A 25749-nucleotide genomic window follows, 5' to 3' on the forward strand; every position below is an offset into this window, starting at 1 on the left:
CAGCCTTATATATTTGTGCCATGGTTCAGCAAGTGCAAAAGAATGTTATACAATACGCAGGATAATTCAAAAGCAACCCCTGAGCCATGCGTGAGGTGTGAATATGACCAGAGTATTTCAACAATACCTCGGTGAAGCTTTGACAGCATCAACACGAATGCATCACCGCTCAAACTAAACTATATATGGCTTCAATTTCTCACGAAACGTTCAATAATTCTTAGTAATAAAAGCGGCGCACTTAATGCAAGGCACCTCAGTCAAGTATGCTGTTATCTAACAATACCTGCACAGCTTGCCGAATCTTTGGCAAGCAAACTGGCAGAAGAGGGGAAGAAAAAGAGAATGATGGAATTCTTCCCCACTATGCAAGTTTTATGCGCTGCCTCTAATACAACCACATCACCTACATTAAATATCATTAAATTATTCAGCAAATATTCTAGCCACTGAACAAAATCTTGAGATTTGTTCTGCTGGTCTGCACAAAATAGAAAGCCCTTTTTGTGTATTTCAACAAATCACACAGGCATTTTTAGAGTTATTAATAAGTTACGACATTAGCTAGATCAGACATTCGTACACCTCAACCCAATTATAGAGAGGTAAATGTAAAATGTATCGCTACATCGATGCCGCAGTCATGATCGCGGCCACAAGTCTGCGATGGGGAAATTACTTTAAAAGGTACCAAGTTTTACACAGCAAAACAATGCGCAGAAATAATCACTCAGAGTCCGAGCCATCACGGTCGTCATCGTCATCGAAGCCATCTAGAGCCACGTCCTGAAGCAGCCCACGCAGTAGGGCAAACTCTAGCAGGGCAAGGTGGCAGAAGACGTATTGGTCGGGCATTTGAATGCTAAACGCACGCTGGGAACGAATTCGTTCCACTGTGGAACGAACGTCCACTCTTCCCTCTTCCTCCAGCTGCTTGATGCAAATGTCTAGAGTAATGAATGTTCCTGCACAAAAAAGAATCTCATTGCAGTGTGACCAAATCCTGCAATCCAGAACTCACAAAAAAGGCGCATAGTGTTTCGCAGTTTCAATTCATATAGGCTAGAGAACTGTGCACAAGCACTGATGAAATCGACCAGTCTGTAACATGCACATACCTTCCTCCTCTCCTACCTTACTCCCTCTCTTGGCATTTCTTTTTTTTTTTTTCACAGTTCAACCAACATAATACTAAATCTCATACTGGTTTGCAAATCATCATAAAGCACAGATTATTGTTGATCTTTCATCATTTATTACGGTGCTCTTTATGGCCCTTGCACCACTAAAACCTACATATCATTATATCATCACACTGCTTTACAAAGAACCTTTTATATGAGGAGGTGGAACGTTTGAATGCATGTAAAGTAGCATACCGGTACGGCCAATTCCAGCACTGCAATGAACTACGATAGGTGGTCCTAAGGGATGGCCATCCCACTTGGGCTCCATAGAAGCTACAGCTTGCGCCTGCTTCTCACGCACCACTCCACGAAATGCCAGCATGGCCAGGGCAGAGTCGGGCACACCATAGTCCGGCCAACTTGTAAACTGCAGGTGGCTCACGGAGCGGGACTCCTGGCTCTGTGTCGATGGGAGAATGAAACGAGGAAAGCCGAACCTCAATCGCCTGTATCGAGACAATCGAGCGCTTCAGTTCCGAAAGACGTCAACAAAAGAGACACGCGACAGACGCGATAATGACGCCAGCAACAAGTGCCACAAAGCCGCGACGTCGTCAACATTTACTGCAGTAAAAAAAAAAGACGAACAAAGAAGGGAAGCAAGGTACTTGCCTCACAGTTGTACAGTTCCAATTGCGTTTCCACATAATCTGGCTTGGGGTCTTTGGCCAAGACAGTAATCTTGAACAGCTCTTCAAGCTCTATAGAAGCACCAGGCTCCCCGGGCGGCCAGTACTGGCCGCACTTGCCCCGCCCCCTTTCAAACGTCCGTGTCGTCATCACAATTACTGCACAGTGCTGCTCCCAGATCATTCGCCAGAAGTCTGTATATGTCTTTGGCAAAGGCCCTGAATAAGCATAGTCATGGGACACAGAGTAACAATTTAACATGAGGGTTACAGTGAATGTGGAATCGTATTAATGTGCACAAAATGTAAATATGCCAGCATTTCTATATTTTCTTATCAGCCAAATGAAGCCACAGCAGTCAGGAGTCAAACCTGCAATCTACAGCTACCGAGTTGCCACAGCTGACAGCACTGCTATTGCAACACCAGTAAATGGACGAAGTATAAATAATTAAGACATGGCTGATTCCTCCGTCATAGGAATCGGTATACACAAAAGTAAAACAATCTTATAAAACGTTGAATGTTTGCTGTACATTAATATAAAAGAGCTTGCACAATGTCTATTGGTGCTGGGCTGCTTAAGGTGCATGGACCTGTGTTGACGCTTGGTGGTCCCATCTCCATCCCAACGACTAAAGTCCATGATCAGTCATTAAAGAAACCTTTGTGGTAACCGTAGTAGTTGACAGTGAGAGTAAATATTGTAACAGCTGAAAAATGTCGCCAATTAGGTGCAAAACTTGGGCTAAGGTCACCACCTCGTCGGCATGTTAAGCGTTATTAAACATCACAGCTGGACTAGAGGGAAATGCAACACGCGTTATGTCTTCTCTCTAGCCGTTCACAATATTTATGAGGGCGAGCTCCATGCGGGCGAGGCAGGCACGCTTTGCAGAGCTGTTTTAAATGTGCATGAATGCTAGGAGCAAGGCTGAGGTTTGGGCTAAGGTTGCCACATCGCAGTGCGTTAAGGCATTGAAAAAAATGCACTTGTATAGAAAATGAGCCAAATACCGTATTTACTCGCATAATAGGCTTCACCCCCAGTTCGGTCGAGATATATCAGATTTTTTTTTTTTACTTCTAAGCATAATAGGGGCACCCGAACATGGCCGTGATCAGTAGTTCATTGCCATAATTGCATGGTTGCAATTGGACGGCCTCTCATGTTAGCTGGAACAAGGAAAAATTTTTTTTTTAAATTAGCGCAGGCTTGCAAAGTTAGAAAGAAGGGCAGTTGCCTGGTCGTCGGAGAAACCTTTGCATCAGCGCCTGTGCGGCTGTGTCCGCACGTGCTCTGCATGGAAAGTTCGATCACGTCCTCATCCAGAGCAATTCAAGCTTCATGTCGATAAAAGCATCGTCGTTATCATGTTTGCTTCCTCGTCTGCAAATTTAAAAGCTATTTGGCATTTAAGCGAGCTTTCGTCCTTGCTGCCACTACGCGCACTTGCACAAGCTCAGTGGACTTTTGTCGCCGTTGATTTCCCGACCAGGAATCTAAACATTGTATCACCTGCGCTATACTCCTGGATCAGTGCTTGAGTGCAATTTTTCAACGGCCGATCTTCACGTGTCTTGTACAAACTTCCCGCGACAACATGCCGAATCATAGGCTAGGCCTAATCAGCGTTGATTGCTTTTCAGTGGCGGTCGCGAGCGATCAGTCGCAGTTTTGTACAGAATCAACCTAACTCTTTGCGGTGGCTCTACTTGAAGAAAAGGGGGCATGGGTGGCACTTGTAACACTTGAGTGGTGGTTCAAGATTCGATTGCAATGTCCTTAGATATGGGGTGCGAGCCTGTGAAATGAACAATTGGTACCGTTCAGTGATCATGCGCATAATATACATGGCACTCGACACTTAGCGGGCGAATTTCCCCAATGGCACTTTATTTTTGTGGGTTTTTTGTAAGTTTATTTCGTGTCTTTCGATGTTAATTTCTGGCAATTTGAATGCTTGCAAGCACACCGCATTGCATGCCTCAATTCTCGGACACGCCAGACTTCATGCTCGACGCGGTTGTTTCAGTTGTAGAGCAGATATTTGCGACTTTGGCGACTTACGTTATCAGCAGTTTATGCTGTAGTCTAAAATAATATGTGCGCAATTTTACTCAGTGTAATATGCACACCCCGAACTTGGCGCCGGACTTTCTGGAAAAAAAAAAGTGCACCTATCATGCAAGTAAATACGATAGAATGAACAGGTAGTAATGATGCGTTGCAGCAGTTAAAATTGCGCAGGCCACCGTGATAATTCATTACTTCACTTTACGGCATCCGCATGCCAATATCAGCCCTCTGAGCAAGAGCACTGCGACAGAAAAGTGTGAGATATAAACGGGGTGTTCGTAAAGCCTCCAGAGTGTGCGACCATGGCATAGCAGATAACGTGCCCAGAATGTGTTTTCGCATACTAAGAGGTTGTAAGTTCAGTACTCACTGATGGAACTCTTCTTGTTTGCCATTTGATCGTGTGCATTTTTTTTTTAGATAATTTTCGTGACCTAAATATGTCATTGATGTCTCAGTGGACCCCGGGTTAAATAGGGTTAAAATACTTTTGAGGTAACTACTAAACTTTAGTGTTAAAATAATAAAAATAACTGTGCAACTACGTGGACCCTTGTGCTTCTACTATGGTTTTAGGTTGATTGAGATTCTCTGTATGCATTAACGAGCCAAAGTACTGAAATGAAAAGGAGCAAAAGGGAAGGATTCCACAGGTCGTAGGAAAGGTGGTTGTGGTGCTAACTGACTGTGCAAGAACATGTTACACTAAGAACACCGAACCGGGCAAATGTAGTTAACTTTGACACAATTGTCACGAGTTCTTCTTGGATGGCCATATAAATGTTGCAGCAGTTGGCCCATTACTGTATGCCAGATTTGTAATAATTTGGCGTTCATCATTACAGTCTCTTTGATAGCATAATAGCAGGACAGCAAGTGCATCACGATGTGCCCTACCTTGTGTTGATATGAAAGCATTCTTTTGACGATAACCATCTACAAAGTTGGCATTGATGTACGTGCTGCAGTCATCTTCATTCCTCATGGACAGAATCACTCTGCTATGGTCAAAACAGAGTACATCCGTGTACCTATTTTTGCACTGATTTGGTTTCACTCTGCACGGACAAAAGGAATGGTAAAAGAAAGGCAACTTTAGTCACTCAATATACTTTCCTGTCCAATGAAGCTAACACAAACAAAACAGGAATCAACAAAAGAATGCACTGAGTATGACGTCAAAAAGAAGTTCACACCACATAGCTGCATGGGACCCTCATACATGTTTTATTAGATGCATGTGTTTCTTGAAGATCTGCTCGTATCAAAACAATTCGTGAATACGTTTCATGATAAGGGTGTTATAGTATGCAATATGCATGCAGCTATTACAGTAAGGCTTCATGTATTCAGCACCCTTTCATTCAGAAATTTGGCTCATTCGGTTACACCATCTGGTCCTATCAAACATGTGCATAAGCCTATTGCACGAAACTTCCATTAATTAAGACATATCGTAGTTGCAGCATATAAACCAGTACCATTTAACCTTGAAGTGGGGCTTCACAGCAGCGAGAATTTCGCTTGGATAGGTGTACTCATGGTATAACACCACTTGGCTGCAGTGAAATGACCTTTACAGAGGGTTACGTGCGGTAATATACAACTATTCGACCATTTCACCATCTTCAAAATTTCTGATTATTCAAATTTGAATCAAAGTGAATTTGTGTACAGTAATGTTCGTTCAATAGGTCGAAAGCTCGAATATTCGCACGAGCCTACATAAAACTTGTCCCATATATCACAATTGATGAACAATACATTGTGGACTATATTGCTGGTAAAAAAAAAAATAGTATCATCACACACACATGGTGGTGTTCGTGGTGGCAGTATGCAACAAGGACATGATAATGCTACAGTCGCATTGTGAAAGAAGTAGTAGAGTGATGCCACTTGCAGGTTTTACACTGCTCTTTCGCAACATGACAATAAGATTCGCATATTCAAGAATAAAATGAAAGTATACTCATGTAAAAGATATTTCTTTACTGTTTTCTTGATGATCTCAACAATTCGACAGTTGGTCAATGTGGACACCTTTTTTTTGGTCTCATCAGATTTGACTTGGTGATTGTCTCATGAATGTATCAGATGATACCATTGCCTTAGCCACATTGTTTGTTTGTCTGTAGACATGCTGCACATTACTGCTTTGTACTCAGAGAATAATCAGTTTATCTATCACCATCACGGAAAAGCACAAATAAAAGATGAAATCTCAGACTTCTAGGGTAAGAGCAAGTGGTCTCATGAACGAAGTTGTAGGATTCATTTTGCTACTAAAAAGACGATAGTAATTGATTCAGATGTTCACGTCACTTGTTTTTCTCACTTGTCCTGTTGTCTGCCCTGTTCACCACGCCAAGGCATCGTTACAACAGAAATAGTGATTAATTGAAAATCTTAACGAAGTAATCAAAGAAACCAAAGATTAACAGAGTAGGCAAACAATAGAGAATGAAAATTATTCATGCTGAAGTGAGGCTTCTTTCATTGATTACTGCATCGGCTGCAGAGTCACCCTTATGCCCTTGCCTGCCAGAAAGATTTTTGAGAAAATGCCGCTTACCTTGCGGTGACAAAAGTGCCCTCGGGACTTTTTGCTTTTAATTCAGAATATTCCTGATACAAGCCACGACGACCTTTGACCTATAAATGAAGTATGAAATGAAAAAGTCAATTTCAGTTGTTCCTGGGGGATAGTGACAGAAAGCTAATTACCAGAAATCTGTTTTACTTATTTAAAATCACCAGAACAGTTAGTATAAAAGACAATGTGGTAATGCCATTTGCTAATCTGCATGAAAAAAGAAACAGCAGTGTCACCAGTAGAATAAGTTTATCTTTTTGGAAGAAGACAGTGCACGCAAAAAATGAAGGCAGGACACAAAAAATGAAAGCAGTAGTTTGCCATTTTGTTACAAAAAAAGAAGCACTGTGAGTGTAAAACAAATTTATTTTGTATGCAGGAGCCACAACTAAGTTGCTTAGGCACAATTGCTGAAAGTAAGGATGAAGAAGCCTGTCTGGAGCCGTTATTTTGACGCTATTGTAAACTACAGAATTTGAGTCTACAGGAAGCGCTGTGTTACATAATAAAAAATTTGCAGTTGTGCTTTTAACATGTCTCACTTACAGCAACACTGGAGCTAAAAAGCAGAACAAGTACATGTAAACTTTATGTAGCACTTAACAGTGGTTTTTAATTTGTTCCACTATTCACTGTAATTATAAATACCGTATTTACTCGCATAATCGGCGCACTCGCATAATAGGCGCACCCCTAGTTTGGTCGCGGAAAATTCGATTTTTTTTAATTCCGCGCATAATAGGCGCACCCCGAACTTGGCCGTGATCAGAAACGAGTCTACCCCCCAGCGGTACAGTTGGAACGCGGTCCCCGTACCCTGAAGAAAAAAAGAAGGCAAATCGACGAGCAAATAAAAAAAAATTCGAAGTGCAATGACCTAACCAACGTGTTTGTCGAAATAAAACTTGAAAAAAAAAAAAAGCGTCCATGAGCCAAAAAAAAAAAAAGGCTGTTCCATCAATTACTGATACCCCCCAAATCGCCGCGCTTTTTGGAGGTCACGTGTACAACGCCGGGGGCTCGATCCCCATCACCACCATCAGAAAAAAAGAAAGAAACGCCATTTTGCAAGCGGTGTGCGTATGTTGTGGTCGTGTATTGAACTTTGGTTCCACCATGGGGAAGTACGCGAGCTACACGGCTGGGTTTAAACTGAAGGCAGTGCAGTACGTGCTGGAGCACGGCAACCGGGCTGCAAGCAGGCATTTCGGCGTTGGAGAAACCAGTATTCGGTACTGGAGGGACCAAGAAGAAAAACTTAAGGCGACGAAGAAGACACGACGGGCTTTCCGCGGTGCCAAGACCGGCAGGTATCCGAACGTCGAAGAGCAACTGGTCCGGCATATACGGGTGCTACGACAAGACGGCTGTGCTGTGTCGTTGGATATTGTGCAGACTGAGGCGCGCAGAATAGCCCGAGCGCAGGGCATCGAAGCAAAAGAGTTCAAAGCCAGCTCCGGATGGACAACTCGTTTCATGCGGCGCCATGGCCTCGCACTGCGAAGGCGGACCACCTTGTGCCAGCGCTTGCCCGCAGCATATGAGGACAAAGTGGTGGACTTCCACAGTTTTGTTATAAAGCTCCGACAGCAGAAAGACTTCATTTTGTCCCAGATCGGCAACGCTGATCAGACCCCCCTTTGCTTTGATATGCCGTGGAACACGACAGTGGAGGAGAAAGGTGCACGGAGCGTCATCGTCAGAACGTCTGGCGCTGATAAACAACGATGCACCGTAATGCTGGCGGTGACAGCGGATGGGCGTAAGCTACCGCCTTACGTTATTTTTAAATGTAAGACGCTCCCAAAGGCAAAATTCCTTCAAGGCATCTACGTCAGAGTCCAGGAAAAAGGCTGGATGAGCGCGGAACTCATGGTGGATTGGGTGAAAACAGTCTGGGGTCGGCGGCCGGGTGGTCTGTTGTTACCGTCCATGCTTGTCCTGGACAGTTTTCGTGGGCACCTAGTAGACCGCGTACGAGATGAGCTAAAGGAGCTGCGCACAGATCTGGCAGTGATTCTGGGCGGCCTCACATCGATACTGCAGCCTTTGGACGTGTCCTTGAATGAACCTTTCAAGGACAATGTTCGAAGGCTGTACACCACCTGGATGGCTGGAGGACAACATCAGCTGACTCCAGGTGGTAAGATTAAGAGGCCGCCTGTGGAAATGCTGTGCGCTTGGATCGTGGAAGCGTGGCAGGCGATCTCCGACGATGTCGTCAGGAAAAGCTTCAAGAAGACGGGTATCTCGAACGCACTGGATGCGAGTGAGGATGACATGTTGTGGGGTGCGGATGATGCGGACACCGAAAACGAATCCCCGCTCGGCGAGGATGAATGTGTGATCTCCGACTCGGACTCCGAATAGGGAAAAGGAGGAACAGCTACGACTTTTGTGTAAATAAATTTTACGTGTGTGTGTGCAGTTGACAGCTCTCGCTTGTTCATTAAAAGGTACGTAGGTATGTTTGTTTTATGCTGAATTAATTGGTAAACGATAAAGTCGCCTTTTACTTGACAAGTGTGCAGATTTAAAGCGCGAGAACCGAGTTGAAAAAATTTTCGAAAATTTTACCCCGCGTAATTGGCGCACCCCTAACTTCGAGCCGGATTTTCTGAAAAAAAAGTGCGCCTATTATGCGAGTAAATACGGTATTTATACATATGTAATTTTAAGAGGCAACATAAGAAGGATCCCAATGTCTGGCTTCAGGAGAACACTTGATAAAAACTCATGTATGTCCGCTCGACATAATAACAGACACTTATCGAGCAACTGCCAAAGTTCAAAGCTGCGAGATCCATGAAAGAACAGCCACTATTGAGAACAGTAATTGTGTATCATTTTACTTCTGAGATATAAATGAGCTAACAAACTGAAGATATTTATCATTCATCACTTACAAGCATTAAAAGTTATAAAGAACCTGCTCAAATTTCATGCGAGGTAAAAGGCTGGTGCTGTAATCTTAGTGGACATGTTTTCGAGACAAGGATGAAGTGATAAGCTACATACACAATTTAGCACTCTTCCCCTTTGCCCCTAAAAAAAAAACGCCTATTCCAGTCTGCACCTGGTCCATCAGTGGATGAAACTAAGCTACTTAGACTCCAAGAGGGTGAGAACCTCTACTATCAGAAACAATAACTTGTAGTAACACTATATATAATATGGTACGTAGCCAATCACTGATGTAAACAAAGAATTTGCTTTGAATGAATGAATGAATGAATGAATGAGCAGCTTTATTTGTCTCTGGATAAATAAAAGGGAGCAATGGGACAGAAGGGGGAGGGGAGGAACTACTTGAAGTATACCTCTTCTACTCTCTCAGCTCACTCCAGTATGGCCTCCCGAATATCAGGCCTCAAGCTGCACAAGGCAGCCTTCCGTTGCTCCTAATTAAGAATTAGGCATTTCAGCAAAGAGGAAGAGGCTGTTAAGGCAGCGCCACATGACGTGCTTTAAGTCTGCTGTGAAAGAGGCTAGGAGTGTGCAAATAGTAAACTCTAGGTTCAAAGCAGACAGTGATTCGGCTCGGTAATCTCGAATTGAATTCAAATGATGTATATAACATATTATAAAGAAAAATTAGCCTATTTATCATGACCCAACTAGCTTGCACAATATATGTATTTAAAAAATTGAAACAAGGCAAATGCGAATGTCTTTATTTTTGGTTGAAAGGGAAGTGGAAGCAGCTTTGAATATTTGCAGGATTTTACATTCGGTAGAATGCAAGTAATAACCTCTAAAATATGTTAAGCCTTAAAATTTACCACGATTAGTGCGTATAAGCCAGTATAGACCCATTTCATTCCATGTTTGTGAACAGCAGTAGGCGTCGTCGACATACTGTCGCGACGTTGTGGAGCGCTGGCTCCGCCCAGCGCTCCACAACGCTCTTTATGATCAGGTGACAACTGGCGCTCAGCTGCAAAGCTGAGCACAGCGCATCGGGGAGCCTCCCGCGAGACGGCGCCTACCACTGTTCACAAACATAGAATAGGCCTATCACAAGCTTTTAAACTTAACAAATGATGAAGTGATGCGAAAGTAATCTGTTCATTAACCTTCAAGCAGGGCTTTGCGGCAGTGCAGATTTCTTCTGGCTAGGTGTACTCACGGCATAGAATGCTTTAACTGCAGTGAAACTACCCTTACCAAGAGCTGCATGTGGTTTTATGTCCATTCGTTCATCTCGAATACTACAACATTTAAAATAACTTATATTCATTTCAAAGTGAATTCAAATATTCGCACAAGCCTAGAACAGCGCAAAATTTACAAGAGGGAGAAGATTAACTGGAAGGATGAATACGGTGGAGGATAAACAGTCGCGGACTTTTTATTCGGACGCCAAAAATTCGGACATGCCCGTTTATTCGGACATCTTCGTGGCACCGCCACTCGCCGCATTGAACCTAATGTACACTCATGGGCGAAAATTCGGACGCCCCGCTGTGCGCCGTTCGATAATTTGGACTCCGTTTGACTGAACAGATGCGCCGCCGTACACCATGACACACTGACAGCGACGTTATACAATACGTTTGCTAGGTTGCCAGCACTGATATGCTGCACTAGCTATGGATGGACGTCAGGCCAGTTTAAAAATGCACGCAGAAATCGCCATTGCCGATCTTGAAGGCTATGTTTGGCGACACGTTTTTCTTTTGTTTTAGCCAACCGAGCGGCCATGCCAAGCCACTTACGGCGTCTGTTCGCTGTGGGGTTTAGCAGTACATAAAATGCTCTCAGTGGGTATAAAAGTTGGCCAGTGTTTGTACATGTTGATAATTCGAATGTCTACTAACAGCTATTTCCTTGATATTGCTGTGAAATATGTAGCCAGAAGGACTACTTTTGCATGATACCCGTGTTAACAGTGAGGCAGACAGTTAGGAAGTAGTGAAGAATAAAAATGTGGATTCAGCTTCTGCCGTTGTCCATCATTTGAGCAGTGTCTTTCATGACTATGCACCATTGGCACAAAGAAAACTCATTTGTTCATCTGTCAATGCGAAGCATAAAAACTTTGAAGGTCATTCAAAAAGTAAGGGCCATTTGGTTCCAAGCAAGTAAATATTCATTAGCAAAAGCTTTTATTGGTGGGCTTAGTTCAGCAAAAACCTACTTCACTTTTCTACAGAATCACTGCTAACTTCTTAAAGCTTTTCGTACTGTCGCAGTACTTTCTTTAGTCAATCTGAAGAAAAGATCGCCGGTTGGTGATTGAACCTGTTGCGAACAGTCATCTTGAATTTCTCACTGTCTTCAAATCATACCCTGAGCCATTGTTTCGAGTGAAAGAAGAGGAAATAATCACACAGTGCTGGCACAGGGGCAGTAGGGCGAGCAATTAGTGTTCTTTACCAAAATATTTGGTCTTCCCATTGGTTCTCATTGTGGTGCAAGGATGCACGTTGTCATGTAGGAGGCAGATCTGGATGAGAATTTGTGACGTCATCAATGTTCACTGTACTTATTACTGTAACGAGTGTTTCACAGTATATGTCAGCTGTAAGTGTGGCCACATTTTATGAAATTAAACACTAAAAATGCCCTTTTTGACATTGAAAATGGTAGCCATTATTTTCTAACTGCAGTAAGCGGAGGATAAACAGTAGCCGACCTTTTATTCGGATATGCCCATTTATTCGGACACCTTCTAGCTAAGTGCTTGATTTTTTTTCGGTTTTTGTGAAAGAAGTGGTGGCACTCTGTGTTGTTTCTGCAATTGCGTACACTATGAAGCATCGTCACCTGTGCAACAGTGTGCGTAAACAAGGCATCCTTGTTTTATCGGTAGCAGTCCAAAAACGCTCATCCACTTGATGGCCTTTAGTGTTTGAGTTGGTCGGTAAGCATTTTTGGAACCTAGCTTTGTGATATCTGAGCATATTGGCTACAATTGTGGAAATTGTAGCTAGGCCAACAAGAGGAACTTTGTCTTACAGACCAGTAACTGTTAATCCTCAATCTATTGCAATATCCTGTCCACTTGAGCAGTTTGGTTGGTCTGGATGCTTGGCGTGGTGCTCCACTCTTTGTTGTACACATTTGTGCAGCCATTTCAGAAGTCTCAACATCGTGTTTCGACACTTGTTTCACTCTTCACAGTTGGTTCATGCACTGTGCACAGCTCCTCGTAAATTAAAAAAAGCTATTGATTCTTTTGCATGCAAAAATGTAAATACAGTGTGCACCCCACAACAATATTCGCCAAAATTGTTGTCTGCGTTCCCCGTCAAGCAGATAACTACTGAGCCAGAACAATCACTTCAGTATTTTCGCTGAGAAGTAGCAGATTGTGCTGTGCACATAACTCTTCGGTCTGACGTGCAAATACTTAAAGATTAGGAAATGGCCCTTACTTTGTGAATAAACATCGTAGAAAATTTCATTACGCAGATTCACTGCCTATTTTTCTGACACATAGGTGTTCTGTGGTTTGGCGTTTGTGTCAGCGTGTCAATGGTGTCAGTCGGTTGCTTCTACGGGTAGGCCTGGTTCGTATTGTTCTCTGTGTTCGCGCTCTCTTGCATGTTCCGTGGTGTGATGAAATGGCTCTGACGCTACCGTTGCTGCGCCGTCGGGAGTGAAGAAATGCGGTCAACAGGGGAGCTACAAGATGCTCACACGATTGTGAAGAAAGCGGAGATCATTCGCCAGGTAGAAGGCGGCCGACCTCAGTTTGAAGTTACTCGGGAATTTTCCATTTCCAAGCGAACCGTCTTGGACTACCTCAAGCACAAGGCTAAGATCCTGGAGGCAGCTGAGAAAGCGTCTGCGAGTACGCAGAAAAATTTCCGGGACGGCAGCCACCTGCAGCTTGAAGAGGCGCTGAACATGTGGTTGAGTGCCACGGTGGCTAGGAAAATACCCGTGTCTGGCGGTCTGCTGAGACAGAAAGCAGAGAAGCTCACCCTGCGCATGGGTATTACCGGCTGCAAGTTCAGTGATGGGTGGTTGCGCAACATTAAGGAAAGGTACGAACTGGCCTTCAAGCGAATATGCGGCGAGAGTGGTTCCATCGACCAAACGCTCGTGACCAACTACCGCGCCGACAAGCTGTGCGCACTGCTGTGCCAGTATCCACCAGAAAACTAATCGTGACGAGACTGGACTTTTCTATAAGATACTGCCCGACAAGACGCTAGCTTTGTCTGGCGAACCCTGTCATGGGGGGAAGCATAGCAAGGAGCGACTGACAGTTGTTGTAGGAGGCAACATGACGAGGACAAAGAAACTTCGCACTTCGTGATAGAGAAATGAAAAAATCCAAGATGTTTTAAAGGCGTCAAATCACTCACTATGAGGTATGAAGCAAATTTGAAGATGTGGATTATGCAAAACCTCTTCGAACAGTACCTTCACAAGCTCGACCGCCGGTACAAGCATCAAAATCGCACGGTGCCGATGTTTGTCGACAACTGCAGTGTCCAAGGGCATATCGACAACTTGAAGGCTAAAACAGTGGAGTTTTTGCCGCCTAACACGACAAGCGTGTTGCAGCCCATGGACCAGTGCGTGATAAAAAACTTGAAAGTTCATTACCGGTCGTGCCTCCTGAATCGTATGCTGCTATGCGACGACAGTAACAAAAACTACGTCGTAGATGTTCTGACGGCCATCAGCATGTTTTCCGATGCCTGAAGTTAGTGACTCAGGAAACCATACACAACTGCTTCCGCCTGACAGGATTTATTACTGGGATTGAGAAGGGCAGTGCCACAGGCCAGAACCCCGAGGTTGAGAGTCCGCCTACCGCAGCAGCGGACATTTTGGACGACCTTCGTGCTAGCGGGGTCGACGTGGGGAGGGGGGGGGGGTACGTTTGCAGAGTTCGCCAACTTTGACAGTGCCGTTTTTTGTGAATCCGTCTTTTCTGACTTCCAATTATTCGGAGTTCTCGGCGGTTCTCGTAGAGTCCGAATAAAGGTCGGCGACTGGTAAGGGAAAGGAAACGCTTGAGTCTGCAGCTGTCACCACAGAATTTCGCATCAACGTGGAGATTTGTGCGTGAGTCGCGGAAAGGTTGCATTAACATTCTAATCGGTAATGTGTGCAAATTTCATGGAGTGAAATAGCCAGATGCTGCACTGTAAACGGTCCTTCCTCCATAGTGAACTGTGACACATCAGATGCTTGTGTATGGACTGTAAATCTTTAGGCACTGGCATGAGTCGCCTCGTTTCCGGCAAGGCTCACATGCATGGGAGTCCCGATTGTAATTAGAGCTAAAACTTGATCTAGGCCTCTAGGGGATGGGCCAAAAGCAGAGAAAGGGTCAGTTTAGAAACCCTGCCTGTTCATAAATTATATATGACTATTTTGGAGTCACAGCAACAGATGAATTAGGAATGGTGAGGGCCAGGGCTATGACCGCCTCTTCTGCCTCCTCCTTCGAAAACGCAGCAGTGGAGGCCGCCAAAGCAACCTGGCCGCGAGAGTGATATGACTGATACTGCATAATGATTTTTGTCCCTGTAATTGGCAGCGTCAACATAAAGCCCACGATATGAGGAGGATACTCTTTTTTGAGAGACTTTGCATGCTGCCTGTAGCGCCATTTGCGGTGCACAGAGTGCATGTTTAGCAAATTGAGGAAATATAGAGGTTATCTTATAAGTGGTGTGGAATGGCAATTTACCTTAGGTGATAGGTGCCAGAGTGAAAAAGTATTTGTAGAATGTGTCGGCCTGTCATATTGTTAGAAAGTCTGTTATACCGCAATGCAAGATGGGCTTCTGTGAGTACAGCAAGGGTGTTAAAAATGCCACTTTGCATAAGTCTTTCAGTGGAGGTCCAAATGGGTACCTCCGATATGCATTTTGCATAAAAGGATGTCAGTCTGATCGAATTATGATTTAAGAAACTGTAGATAGCATGTGGCAAATGCAATCTTACTTACAAAAGCCAGGACCTAGTGGAGGAGTACAGCCTCTTTTAGTCCGCCATGTTTATTAGATACCCGACTAGAAGGCGCAAGGTACGATCAATAGTGGCGTCAAGTGTCTTTAGTGTGTATGTGTAAACCAAGCACAAAGAGCCCATCCACTACACAGTCAAATCGCACTGTAACAAAGTTTGCTACAACAAAATTTCCGCTACAAAGAATAATTTCCTTTTCCCTGTTAGCCACACATAAAAACAATGTAGAAAATGTCTCGTCACAACGAATACTTTTCCTGGATACTCCTGCTACAAAAAAATTTTTGCAAGTACTACCACCTAAGGAAAAGGAAATTGCCAAGGATTTTCGCGAGATTCCGCTACCAACTCGGCCATTTCTTGTTAGCTCGTGACATCCACAATGCATGGCCGCACCACAACACCTATATCTTCATTTGAGACACGTTTTCTACCACCACATAGATATTCCAGTAAATTTTTCGCCATTGAGATGCTCGCCAACAGGGCGCTCAGCCACCAATATGCTGCTGGTCGGTTTGACTGTACGCGCGGGCCGCAACAGAATCGTTCTTTAAAAACTCTTGCCATATTTTTGACATCGTGCTCAAAACAAAAGTACCGCTCGTCGTTACTAGCACGGTGATTGTGACATCCACGGCGTTATGATGGCCTGAGAGTTTCAGTCAGCACCACCTGATGCCACTGCGGCGAGTGTGGGACACTCTTGTTGCTTGTCGCGTCACGTAGTATGTGACACTGCAACTGAAGCTCCCATGTTTAACTGCACATATGCACCCTACAATGTGGATGGAGGAAAGACCACCACTGCAGCTCAGTGGTAGAGCATCGAACGCGTCATTCGAAGGTTGCAGGTGCGGATCCTGTCGATGGCTAGTAATTTTTTATCCACTTTTTTTTCTTTACAATTAAATTTCAGTTACTTCTAACAACAACCCCCATGCTTTCCCTGGTGTTATTGACTGCTAGTTCTCATTAATATTAGTCATTACAGTAACATAAAAAGAGGCACATGCTGTATTGTTGCTGCCCGGTCACACAGATATAGCGCACTGAATTCATGTGCTTCGCAGAGTATTCTCATATTACACGAGAAACCACATAGTCCTAACGTAGGCATATACAGTACACAGCATTTCACGCGCTGGCTGCGGCATTCCTGCTTACTTGAAGTTGGCTGATAAACTCCTCCAACGTGACAGCACCATCCTTGTGTTCACCATTGGTAGTACCTTCGTCCCACTGAGACGAAGAGGACACAGACGATGAGGAAGGGCACTTCTCGTCTTCTTCCTCTTCTGTGACAAGTTCAGGTGAAGCTGCGGCAACCCTTGTCTGCTCAGCAGGTTCTTCCTGCGTATGAACACACATTTGGAGAAGTCACCAGATTCAGTAACGTCGGCCAACCTCGTGTATCTACGTGTCCTTTTGAATGTTTCCGTTCTTCTAGCTTTTTGTATTTTTCTATTGAAAAGCATGTGGCCCAATTAAGAAAAATAAAGTAAAACAGCTGTTCTAACAACACTGTGCACTCCACCACTAGTTTTCCTTTCTTTTTCGCTGTGTTCTCCTGACTAAATAATTATAATAACTGCCAGTGCTTTAGAGCCAAAATCATAACATGATTATGAGGTGTGTCATGGACAGGGACTTGAGAGTAATTCTGTTCACTAGTTTTTTTTTTCTTAATGTGCACTTAAATTCTTTAAGTGGGTGCTTCTGCATTTCACCAATGAAATATGATCAGCGTGGCCGTGAATCGAACCCACATTCCCAAGCTTAGAAGCGCAACACCATGGGCATCGATCGGCGAGAGGGTGCAAAGGGGAACTTGGCCTCCTCAAGCCACACCACTACTTCAAACACAAGTACCCAATCAAACTATGCACGTTATTCCCCACAGTTTGAAAGAAGCTAACGATAAAAGAAACAGGCGAGACCTTGCTCGTCCTGTGCGCACATTACCCACCTTTGCTGTGGTGGTTGTCACGGGCTCCTTGATCACTTCGACCTCCTTCTCACGTTCTTCACAGTTCTGCTTCTCTTGGACGGAGTTTTGTGTTTCAATGGCTGCTGGCTGTGCCGCAGAAGAGGCCTCTTCTTCCTCCTCTTCCTCGGTCACTTCTCCCGCCACAACGTCGTTTTCAACTGGTTCAGCAGGATTGACCGGAAGCACAGCCGGTGGCACTGGTACCTCGCCCGATAAGTTGTACCTGCAAGGAGTTGTCCATCATTGAGTCGACTGCTTCAAGTGGGTGGCCAATCACAATATGGCATCACCGTCCAATGAGCCCTCCACAATGTATGATGAAAGGAATCTGGGGGTCGTTTCGTGCTACCTGTTGGCCATGGACTTGAGACAATGAAGCAGCCAGGCTTTGTGGTTGATAGCCAGGCTTCCTCCAAGCTCTCGAGGCAATGAAGTGTATGGAATGTGTGCACCTAGCTGTTCCAGGCTAACTGTAGTCACCTGCAGAAGACAAATCCAGAATGAAGAGAGAAAGAGAAAGCTTTCCAAAACACAAGATGTACATCTGCCTTGGGAATTCCTCTGCAAGATCAACGGGAACAAAAGCATATGAGTACCAAGTTGAAGGGACACAAGAGAATAATGAAATTAAGTAATGATGCAGTCAAATGCTAGGGACCCTTATTAACGAGTTAGTCAGAGATAGAGAGAATACGGCTTTTGTAAACGAGAATATGACAAAAATGCACCGAGTGCTGCCTGTTTTGGTCTATGGAAACTTCCCATGTGACATAAGCAGTGGCTGATTCCCAGAGAGTGGCAAAGAGGGAGATTACATTGGAATTATGTAGACATGTCAGTGTTGGGGAATGGTGAACAGGGCCTCGCCTTCGATCTTATCTGGATGCACCCAGCAGGAACACATTCAGTGAGCAGTTATATAAAAATTGAAGCCATATATGACAGCAAGCATACAATTATGATACTCTTGAAGACTGATTATCTATAGCAGGGTTCACAACGTGCAGCCTGCGTGGCAGTATTATGTTCCCCCCAGTATGATGTCAGCACCCCCGCCTTCCCTTGTCACCTACTACCCGATGGCTGGCATGGCCTAAAATAGGATTCTCAGTTGCAACCTATGTTTGATTGCAGCTTTGTGACAACCTGGCTGTAAAACGAACAAGCTGTCTAATTCAGTTTATAAATTATTGTAAGTTCATTGAACTTTATTCTCCTTTCTGTGCTCAGGGTTCATGGATAGCCAACTAGCCTAAGAATATGTTCAGCTATTTCACAGTGTTAACAACTTGAAAAATCCCATAATAGCGGAAGTAAAATTTTACACATCACAATTTTCCCACAGTGTGATGGTAGGCAACTTCACAAGAGATTGCAGCTCTTCCTTGGACAAAGAAGCTGTTTTAAAAGGAAGTATTTTTATTTACTAAGTCCAGGCCAATGTAAGCTTATTTCCACAATGATGAAAAACGGTCCACTATCTCTGATGTCCAGAGCACTTGAACTCACCCTGTCCCTGAGCTTTTCCCTGACAAAAAGGCGAAGTATTCGGAATGGTGCCTTGAACCACAATGGCGCATTAACAATCAAGACTTTCTTCAACCTTGCTGGGTAGGCGCCCTGCAAAGCATAAGGACACACGTCACAGTAAATGTGCAGTCGAAGCAGCAAAGGTCTTCTCTCCTGTTCCTTTACACATTAAGCAGAGAACATAGCTAGCTAAGTATACTCATTTATTTATTATTTACAGGTACTGCAATCACCATTCATTGATTTTAGCAGGGTGGTACAGGAAGTTAGTCATGAGCAAAATGGCAAGTACATGAGTATATAATATATACAGGCTATAAAGTGTGTATAGGGCAGATACGAAATTCCACGGGCAAGTACAAGAAGATACAATAAAGAAAGGAAAGAGAAAAAAGATTATAGATATAATCTGAATATGGATAAAGAACTCAATCATTCTGTACTTATTGATATTATCTATACCTATTATTAACTAAATCTCATTAGCATGCGTTAGCAATGCAGCAGATGGAAATAATTCCGCTTCAAGCCACAAGTTCCCTGCAGTACATATTTCTTGCTTTTTGCACGTGGCAAACAATGTTTTAATTCTAAATGCAAAAGGTTCTGCGAAGAGTGAGGTTGTGCTAACATACCATTCTGCTAATGGTGAGTGGATTTAGATACAAAAAACGTTTATGTTTTCATCATTGCTTTAGCCGCAAGTTATAGAAAAATGTTATAGAAAAGTGTATAATTAACACATCCTTACTTCTGAATCTCATGTGGTGCACACTATTTCCTAGTCCTGAATACACACTGCGTGAGCGTTCTAGTCTCTGCAGCGCACAACGTCTTATGGTTCAGTATGTCAATGTGAAAGAAAAAAAGAGCTTAAACACAAAGTGTTTGTCCTACTACTATATAGCCAAATCGTATGCACTACCATGATTGATTGATTTGTGGGGTTTAACGTCCCAAAACCACCATTTGATTATGAGAGACGCCGTAGTGGAGGGCTCCGGAAATTTTGACCACCTGGGGTTCTTTAACGTGCACCCAAATCTGAGTACACGGGCTTACAACATTTCCGCCTCCATCATGCACTACCATGGTCTCCGAGATTAGCCGGCAGCACGCCATTGTTCGGGCTGTTCCATTCGGCGCGTCACCTAGTGGAGAAGTGTAATTTTGTCACCTCCCGAATGCGCCGTGAGATGGCGATCTTTCTCCATGAGTCGAGCGGCGCTTGTCTGCCTGGCACAACGTACCATTTCAGTCGTTTCAGTCACAACATCGACTGTGTTGGCATGTTGTTACCTATTTGAGACACGCTATAAACACGCAGTCAACGATCATTGCCTTGTTCGAGCTACAAAGAAGTTCAGGTACGTTTATAAAAAGTTACTCCTTGCTTTTGCATGCAACGTTAGTTGTCACTCAAAAGCTGATTTGGGCAAGAGAAAATGCTAGTGCAAAATATTTAACGTAGGTCGCATGCAAGCTTGCCCAACCAAGTTGTCACGAAATATGACAACGCGTAGGTATGCTTTTTTTAATCATTTCCTTGCAACCACGAAAGTACTGCGGCAGCTACATTACAGTACAACTCTCTTCTGCTCAACCATCATAAGTGCTAGTGTATATGCCACTGCGCTAGAAGACATAGCTTTGTCTCTCACACCTCAAGCAAAATTCTTACAACACAGCTGTTACAGCATGTAGGCTAACTCCTCCGATTTTTTTTTTTTTTTTTGCATTTGTAACACTGAAAGACCATTCTTTGTTTGCTTATATTTCTTTTTCTGGTAAGCCGGTGGGTCGTGTACATATATAAAGGCATATGTGGATGAACTTAGCCTATCTCATCGCTCCCCTCTTTCTTTTTTTTTTCGTTTTTTATACTTTTTTTTCCGAGGCTGCATTCACATGCATGCAACAGCTAAGCGCTTGCGTAGCAACGTTTGGGCACACATTCAAGCACCCCAAGTGCTATTATTTAGTGTGTCACTACAATTTTATGGAGGCCATAGGCCTTTTTTTTTTTTTGCAGGAGGCGAGAATGCCATAAATCAAGGCTGTGGCTTTTGTCTTTGTAAATAAAGTGTCATGTATACTCAAGAAATTCGGTCTGCTCCCTCTCTCCCATCCCGGCTGTGGCATCGGTGGATCAAACTTCTTTCTTGCTTGCCCAGCACCTCAACTAAAAAGGTTACTATGCTCACCTCAATGCCATGCATAATGTCAAAAACCTTATGCATTGCAGGTTGTTTAGCATAGCAGTACTTAGAACACAATAATAAGGTTGCCTCTTACCTTCCTTTGTCCTATGTTAAAGTGGCAAAGTAAATAACAGACACCAATGATACACAACAAAACTGGCAGACTTATTTGATCTTCATATAAATAAAACATGAATTCAGATTTAAAACATGCAAATGATAATTGCTGAATGAAAATAGACCACTGCTTGTACCTGCTAAGAAAAATCTCGTTCCTGTTTTTTTTTATTTTAAACTAAGCATGACTGCACAAATAAAGAAAGTATTGTAGCGAATCGGGTATCAGGGACGGTTCATAGAGCGAAAACCCAGAATAGACACGAGCTCTGAATGGTTTCTAGCAAGAAGAAAGAAAGAAACAGCCATAATACAACTGGCATGGTGAGCTATCACCATTGATGCCTATTCCGTGCGTGTTTTTCGCTACAGACTGTCCCTGAGAGAAAATTACCAGTGCATAGTAAAATGAAGCATATGGCATCACCGAAGGGTTTTGTGGTGATGTGCCTCTCCCCGCACTTCAATGTATCCATCAGAATCGAAGAGGGAATTGCGAGATTGCACCAGTAAGCGACACTTCGCCATAAGTGGGCGCATGTGTGCTGCAATTTTTCATTACGGATGCACAGAAGCTGGGATTGGCAAGCTTTCGCCCTCCGTGCGTGTTCGGGTCAGGAAAAGCAAGCCATGGGGTGCGCACCGCAATGTGGCGGTGGGAGTACTCATTCCGCTTTCTCCAATTACAAGCTCAGCGTGCGAGTGGGACGGCCGCAAGAATGGTGCGCCCCAGGCTCATCTTGGAGGCCACAGTACTACCTATGATCCACCCGTCCGAGCTTTCTTTTGATGTTGCCAATGCACTCAAGTGAAGAACAGTTCTTAGGTCAAATCGAGGAAATGAATATTGTGCAGCGAAATTGCTGCAAACATTACTGGATGTAAGTTTCCAAAACAAGAAAAGAGAGAAAGCAGCAGTGCTATGCACAAGGCCCTCACCTTGAGAAGATTCAATATTTTTTGGCTGAGCTCGTAGTCAAAGTTCTGGTACTTTGAGCCGGTCATGTTGTATATGAACACTATCCCGCACCTCTGGCTTTCGAGGCTGCACATAGTTACAAAAGAAAAAAAGAATGGAAAGATGCAAAGAGGGAAACAGACTGAATATGGTGAGACATAACCCAAGAAGCAACGACAATATCTGTCAACCTGTACAGTATATAGAAACCTTATTTATGCAAACAAAGATATGTACAGCTGCAGTATTCGAATATGCTGAAAGAATTTATATGGTTTTTGGGGTGCAATTGAAAACAAATGTGATGGTTTGATAACTTCCCTGAACATGAGAGCTACTACATTTGCACACAATTTCCTCGGACCACCTGAGAGTGAGATATATTAACATCATTAGAGGCAACTGCTTAAGACTTCAGTGCAGCTCCTACATCTTGGTGCAATGAGAGTGATATATAATAACATCATTAGAGGCTACTGCTTAAGATGTTGGTGCTTTTACATGTTGGTGCTAATCTTTGCCTTTGGTCAGTGAAAAACACTCACCTCTCCAAGGCCACGTCTAGCTGGTAGACAACACCTTGCAGGGTGACCTTGTGCGAACTCTGCAATGGCCAGTGCTTGCTCGCTGTGAACATGGTGATGGCAGCTCCGGAACTGTCTCGTGTCGGCTGCAGGCAGCATGATAGTGTTGAGACAGAAGAAAAGCCATTTACGTCATATCACTATCGTTCAGTCACGACGGCAATACTCTATGCTTTGCAACAATCCAAGAAGATACAAACAACAGCAAGTAGGCAAAAGACAGTGACAAGCTCACCAAGACTGTGAACTTCCCAGTTTCCAGTTCCCCTTTTAAAGGATCAGTCGTAGGGTCAAAAGTGCACAGCCCTTCTCGATATCGAGTCATCTGTGAGTGGAGGAAAAGAAAAAGAAACAAGAACGAAAGTGTACTCAGTGAGATGCCACTCGAGTCTCGAATGGATACATGCAAAAAGACTAAGTACCTCGTGAGCTTCGTACAGGGATAGGGCTCGGCGAACGTCAAACTTCCGGGCCATCATGAATTTGACAGCAGCGTTCCACGTCAGGGGCCCTGCACTGTGACTCAACCTCTGCTCATTCACCACTTTCATAAATTCCTTCACCAGCTGTCAATGAAAGAGAAGGCATAGCTTTTATGAGGCTCATTAAAAATCTACCACTCTAAAGTAACTTCGAGGTGGCATCAAACCACAGGTAGTGAGACCTTAGAAAAGCAACCTGAGCAAGACATGCAAACAATCAACAGTGCCAGTGGGCAACACAAGAATTGGAGCTGCTCAAGCACTTCCCTTCAATAGAAGTTCGAGGAGGACATTGAATAATGTACATATGGCTCTAAAATAGCTGCTGCCATTAAAGAAGCAGTGAAATGCCCGATTAACATGGTCAAAATAAAACGCTTCACAAATGCAGACAATGCTACAGTGAACATGCAAGTCAAACGCTGCTTTGCTGCATTCAACAAAGCGCCTACAAACTCGTAAAACATATAACATACTCTTTCCTAGGCTTTTAAAACTCTTCAGTACCCTCTCCCTTACGTCATGCCCGTGATGGCAGTAATGTGATGACTAAGAGAATTGACAGTGATTTGGCCATTACAAATACTTCGCTATTCTAATCTTTTAGGAAAGCGCAAGCAAACTCATCTCACTTTTCCTGTCACCATTCCACTGTCACTGTCAGGCACCTTTGTTTAAACAACTTCAAAAGATTACTTATGGGTAATCACAGTGTGGCTATTGACATTGTTATTATTATTACTCTTTATTAGACTTTCTGACAAGCTCTCTTCAAATATTCTTCGATGTACTGAAAGGTCTAGCATTATTTTGTTTTTCATGAAATGTTCGAGAGCTCTTTTAGCAATGTGTTCTTAACAAACATTTGTGAGAACTTAGTGCTTATATATTAAAAACATGTTTTAGCAGGTGCTGTTGACTGGAACCCATGTTTTCAGTTCTCATCGCATGAAACTCTTTGAAAGGCCAATGTTCAGGTAGATGCTGCTAGCCTATGCACACCATACATGCCACAGTGTGCATGCCTGCAAGTTGCTCCGGGTCTTTCCACACAGTCCTTTTTGACCCCCGAATGCATTGAGGTCACACATACAGCCAATCTAATGGTGTTGAGGAGGAGGAAGGGGGGGGGGGGCAGCCTACAAAAAGCTAGGCAACTGACACACACCAGACAAGCCTTACAATGTCAATGGAACTACTTCTTGGCCCTGCAGTATCTAAACATCAGTCGTTTGCAAATGTTGGATGTTTTCTGCGCACAAAACATAACGGGCAATCTGTGTGCCAAGTCTCAAGGGGCCAACATGCAAAGTTTATATAATCCGACACAATCAATATGACCAGTTCCGTTTTGCGCTGGTTGCAATTGTAAGTTACTTTCAGTTTGAGGAGCTTAACAAACTAGGTTGACGGGCTAAACCCGAATGTAGTGGTTCGCATTTTGAGGCATAGAGTGCCATATAACAGTCGGATACACGCGATAGCGACAATAATACAACGTAAAAACCTTAAATTGAGGACGGGGTCCAAACTTGTCATCTCGACGAACATAATAACTTCAAGTGTCCCGAGGCGTCACCTGCGGTCTGGAACCGGAAGTAACCATAACAGATATGATGATCGCATCGAACGAACATGTCACAAAACATGGATGAAGTCAGGCTAGCAAGGTAGCCGCACTTCTACTTCTTCCGTCCACTCGCAAGCGATGCTGTCGACTGCGACGTGAGAACAATCAATTCTGCTACGCGACCAAATCTCAGTAACCTTACTAAAGAACAGAAGACGACATACACGGCAGGTGGTTGATCGCGGGTACCTCGAGTGGTTTCGGTGTCATGATAACTCAATTTCTCAATTTGCGAACCGAAAACAAGACAGCGAATGACAAGCAGCGGCATATCCCACGCGGCCAGTTCGGTGCGCAAAACGGAACCGCCTAGTTTAACGGCATTTAGAGAGAAACTGACGGCTTTACCTGCTCTTCCTGTGTACTGAGAGACGCAGCCATGTTGTGTTTCATTCTTCGTTACCCGAGAAGTGTTTAGGATGACATACAGCAGCATTCAATCTATGGTTTGGTACAGACGACGGGCTGCTAGCCTCGCGCTCTCGTCGGCGTAGTTCCTTCGGGCTCGTTCCATCGCTCTGCCCAGCACTAAAAAAAGCTCGAAAAAATAAATACTACCCGCGGTAAACAGCGGAAACACGCGGTCGCTTACGCGAACCAATTCACCGAACCCAGCCGGCCATCTTTGTGAGCTTGGCTCAAGCGGTTATGGATCAGTTTCTGCATAGCTTTTTTTATTGTTAACTTCGCTTTTTGTATGTTTGCGGCTGCTCAACAACAGCATAACAAGAAAGACGCCCGGCTATACGTTTTGTAATCACTACGTGAGCGCTTTTAATACGTAATTAAGACAAGCGAAGGCGAGAACACAAAATGTATGCTGGT

General features: G+C 43.9%; 1 protein-coding gene across 1 annotated transcript; it reads right to left on the reverse strand.

Moving 5' to 3' along the window:
* Nucleotides 1–450: 450 nt before the first annotated feature.
* On the reverse strand, nt 451–25431 carry LOC142761760 (tyrosine-protein phosphatase non-receptor type 9-like). The gene is made up of 14 exons (XM_075885192.1): nt 25273–25431; nt 23235–23378; nt 23048–23137; nt 22774–22898; nt 22210–22315; nt 18932–19042; nt 17772–17902; nt 17402–17645; nt 16600–16785; nt 6472–6551; nt 4794–4954; nt 1800–2035; nt 1380–1587; nt 451–965 (listed from the first exon to the last, which is right to left on the reverse strand). Exons 1-14 carry the CDS (start codon nt 25315–25317, stop codon nt 727–729), a joined length of 2106 nt encoding a protein of 701 aa, XP_075741307.1. The 5' UTR covers nt 25318–25431; the 3' UTR covers nt 451–726.
* Between the last annotated feature and the right edge of the window lie 318 nt (nt 25432–25749).

This window comes from Rhipicephalus microplus, unplaced genomic scaffold (assembly GCF_043290135.1).
Source record: "Rhipicephalus microplus isolate Deutch F79 unplaced genomic scaffold, USDA_Rmic scaffold_83, whole genome shotgun sequence".
NCBI lineage: Eukaryota > Metazoa > Arthropoda > Arachnida > Ixodida > Ixodidae > Rhipicephalus > Rhipicephalus microplus.

Coding starts and splice junctions, on each gene's coding strand:
- LOC142761760 (XM_075885192.1), bottom strand. CDS start 25,317: ATGAAACACAACATGGCTGCGTCTCTCAGTACACAGGAAGAGCAG. Junction 23,379..25,272: donor TCAGTACACAGGAAGAGCAG/GTAAAGCCGTCA, acceptor TTTCATTGACAG/CTGGTGAAGGAATTTATGAA. Junction 2,036..4,793: donor TGCTTTCATATCAACACAAG/GTAGGGCACATC, acceptor ATGCTTATTCAG/GGCCTTTGCCAAAGACATAT.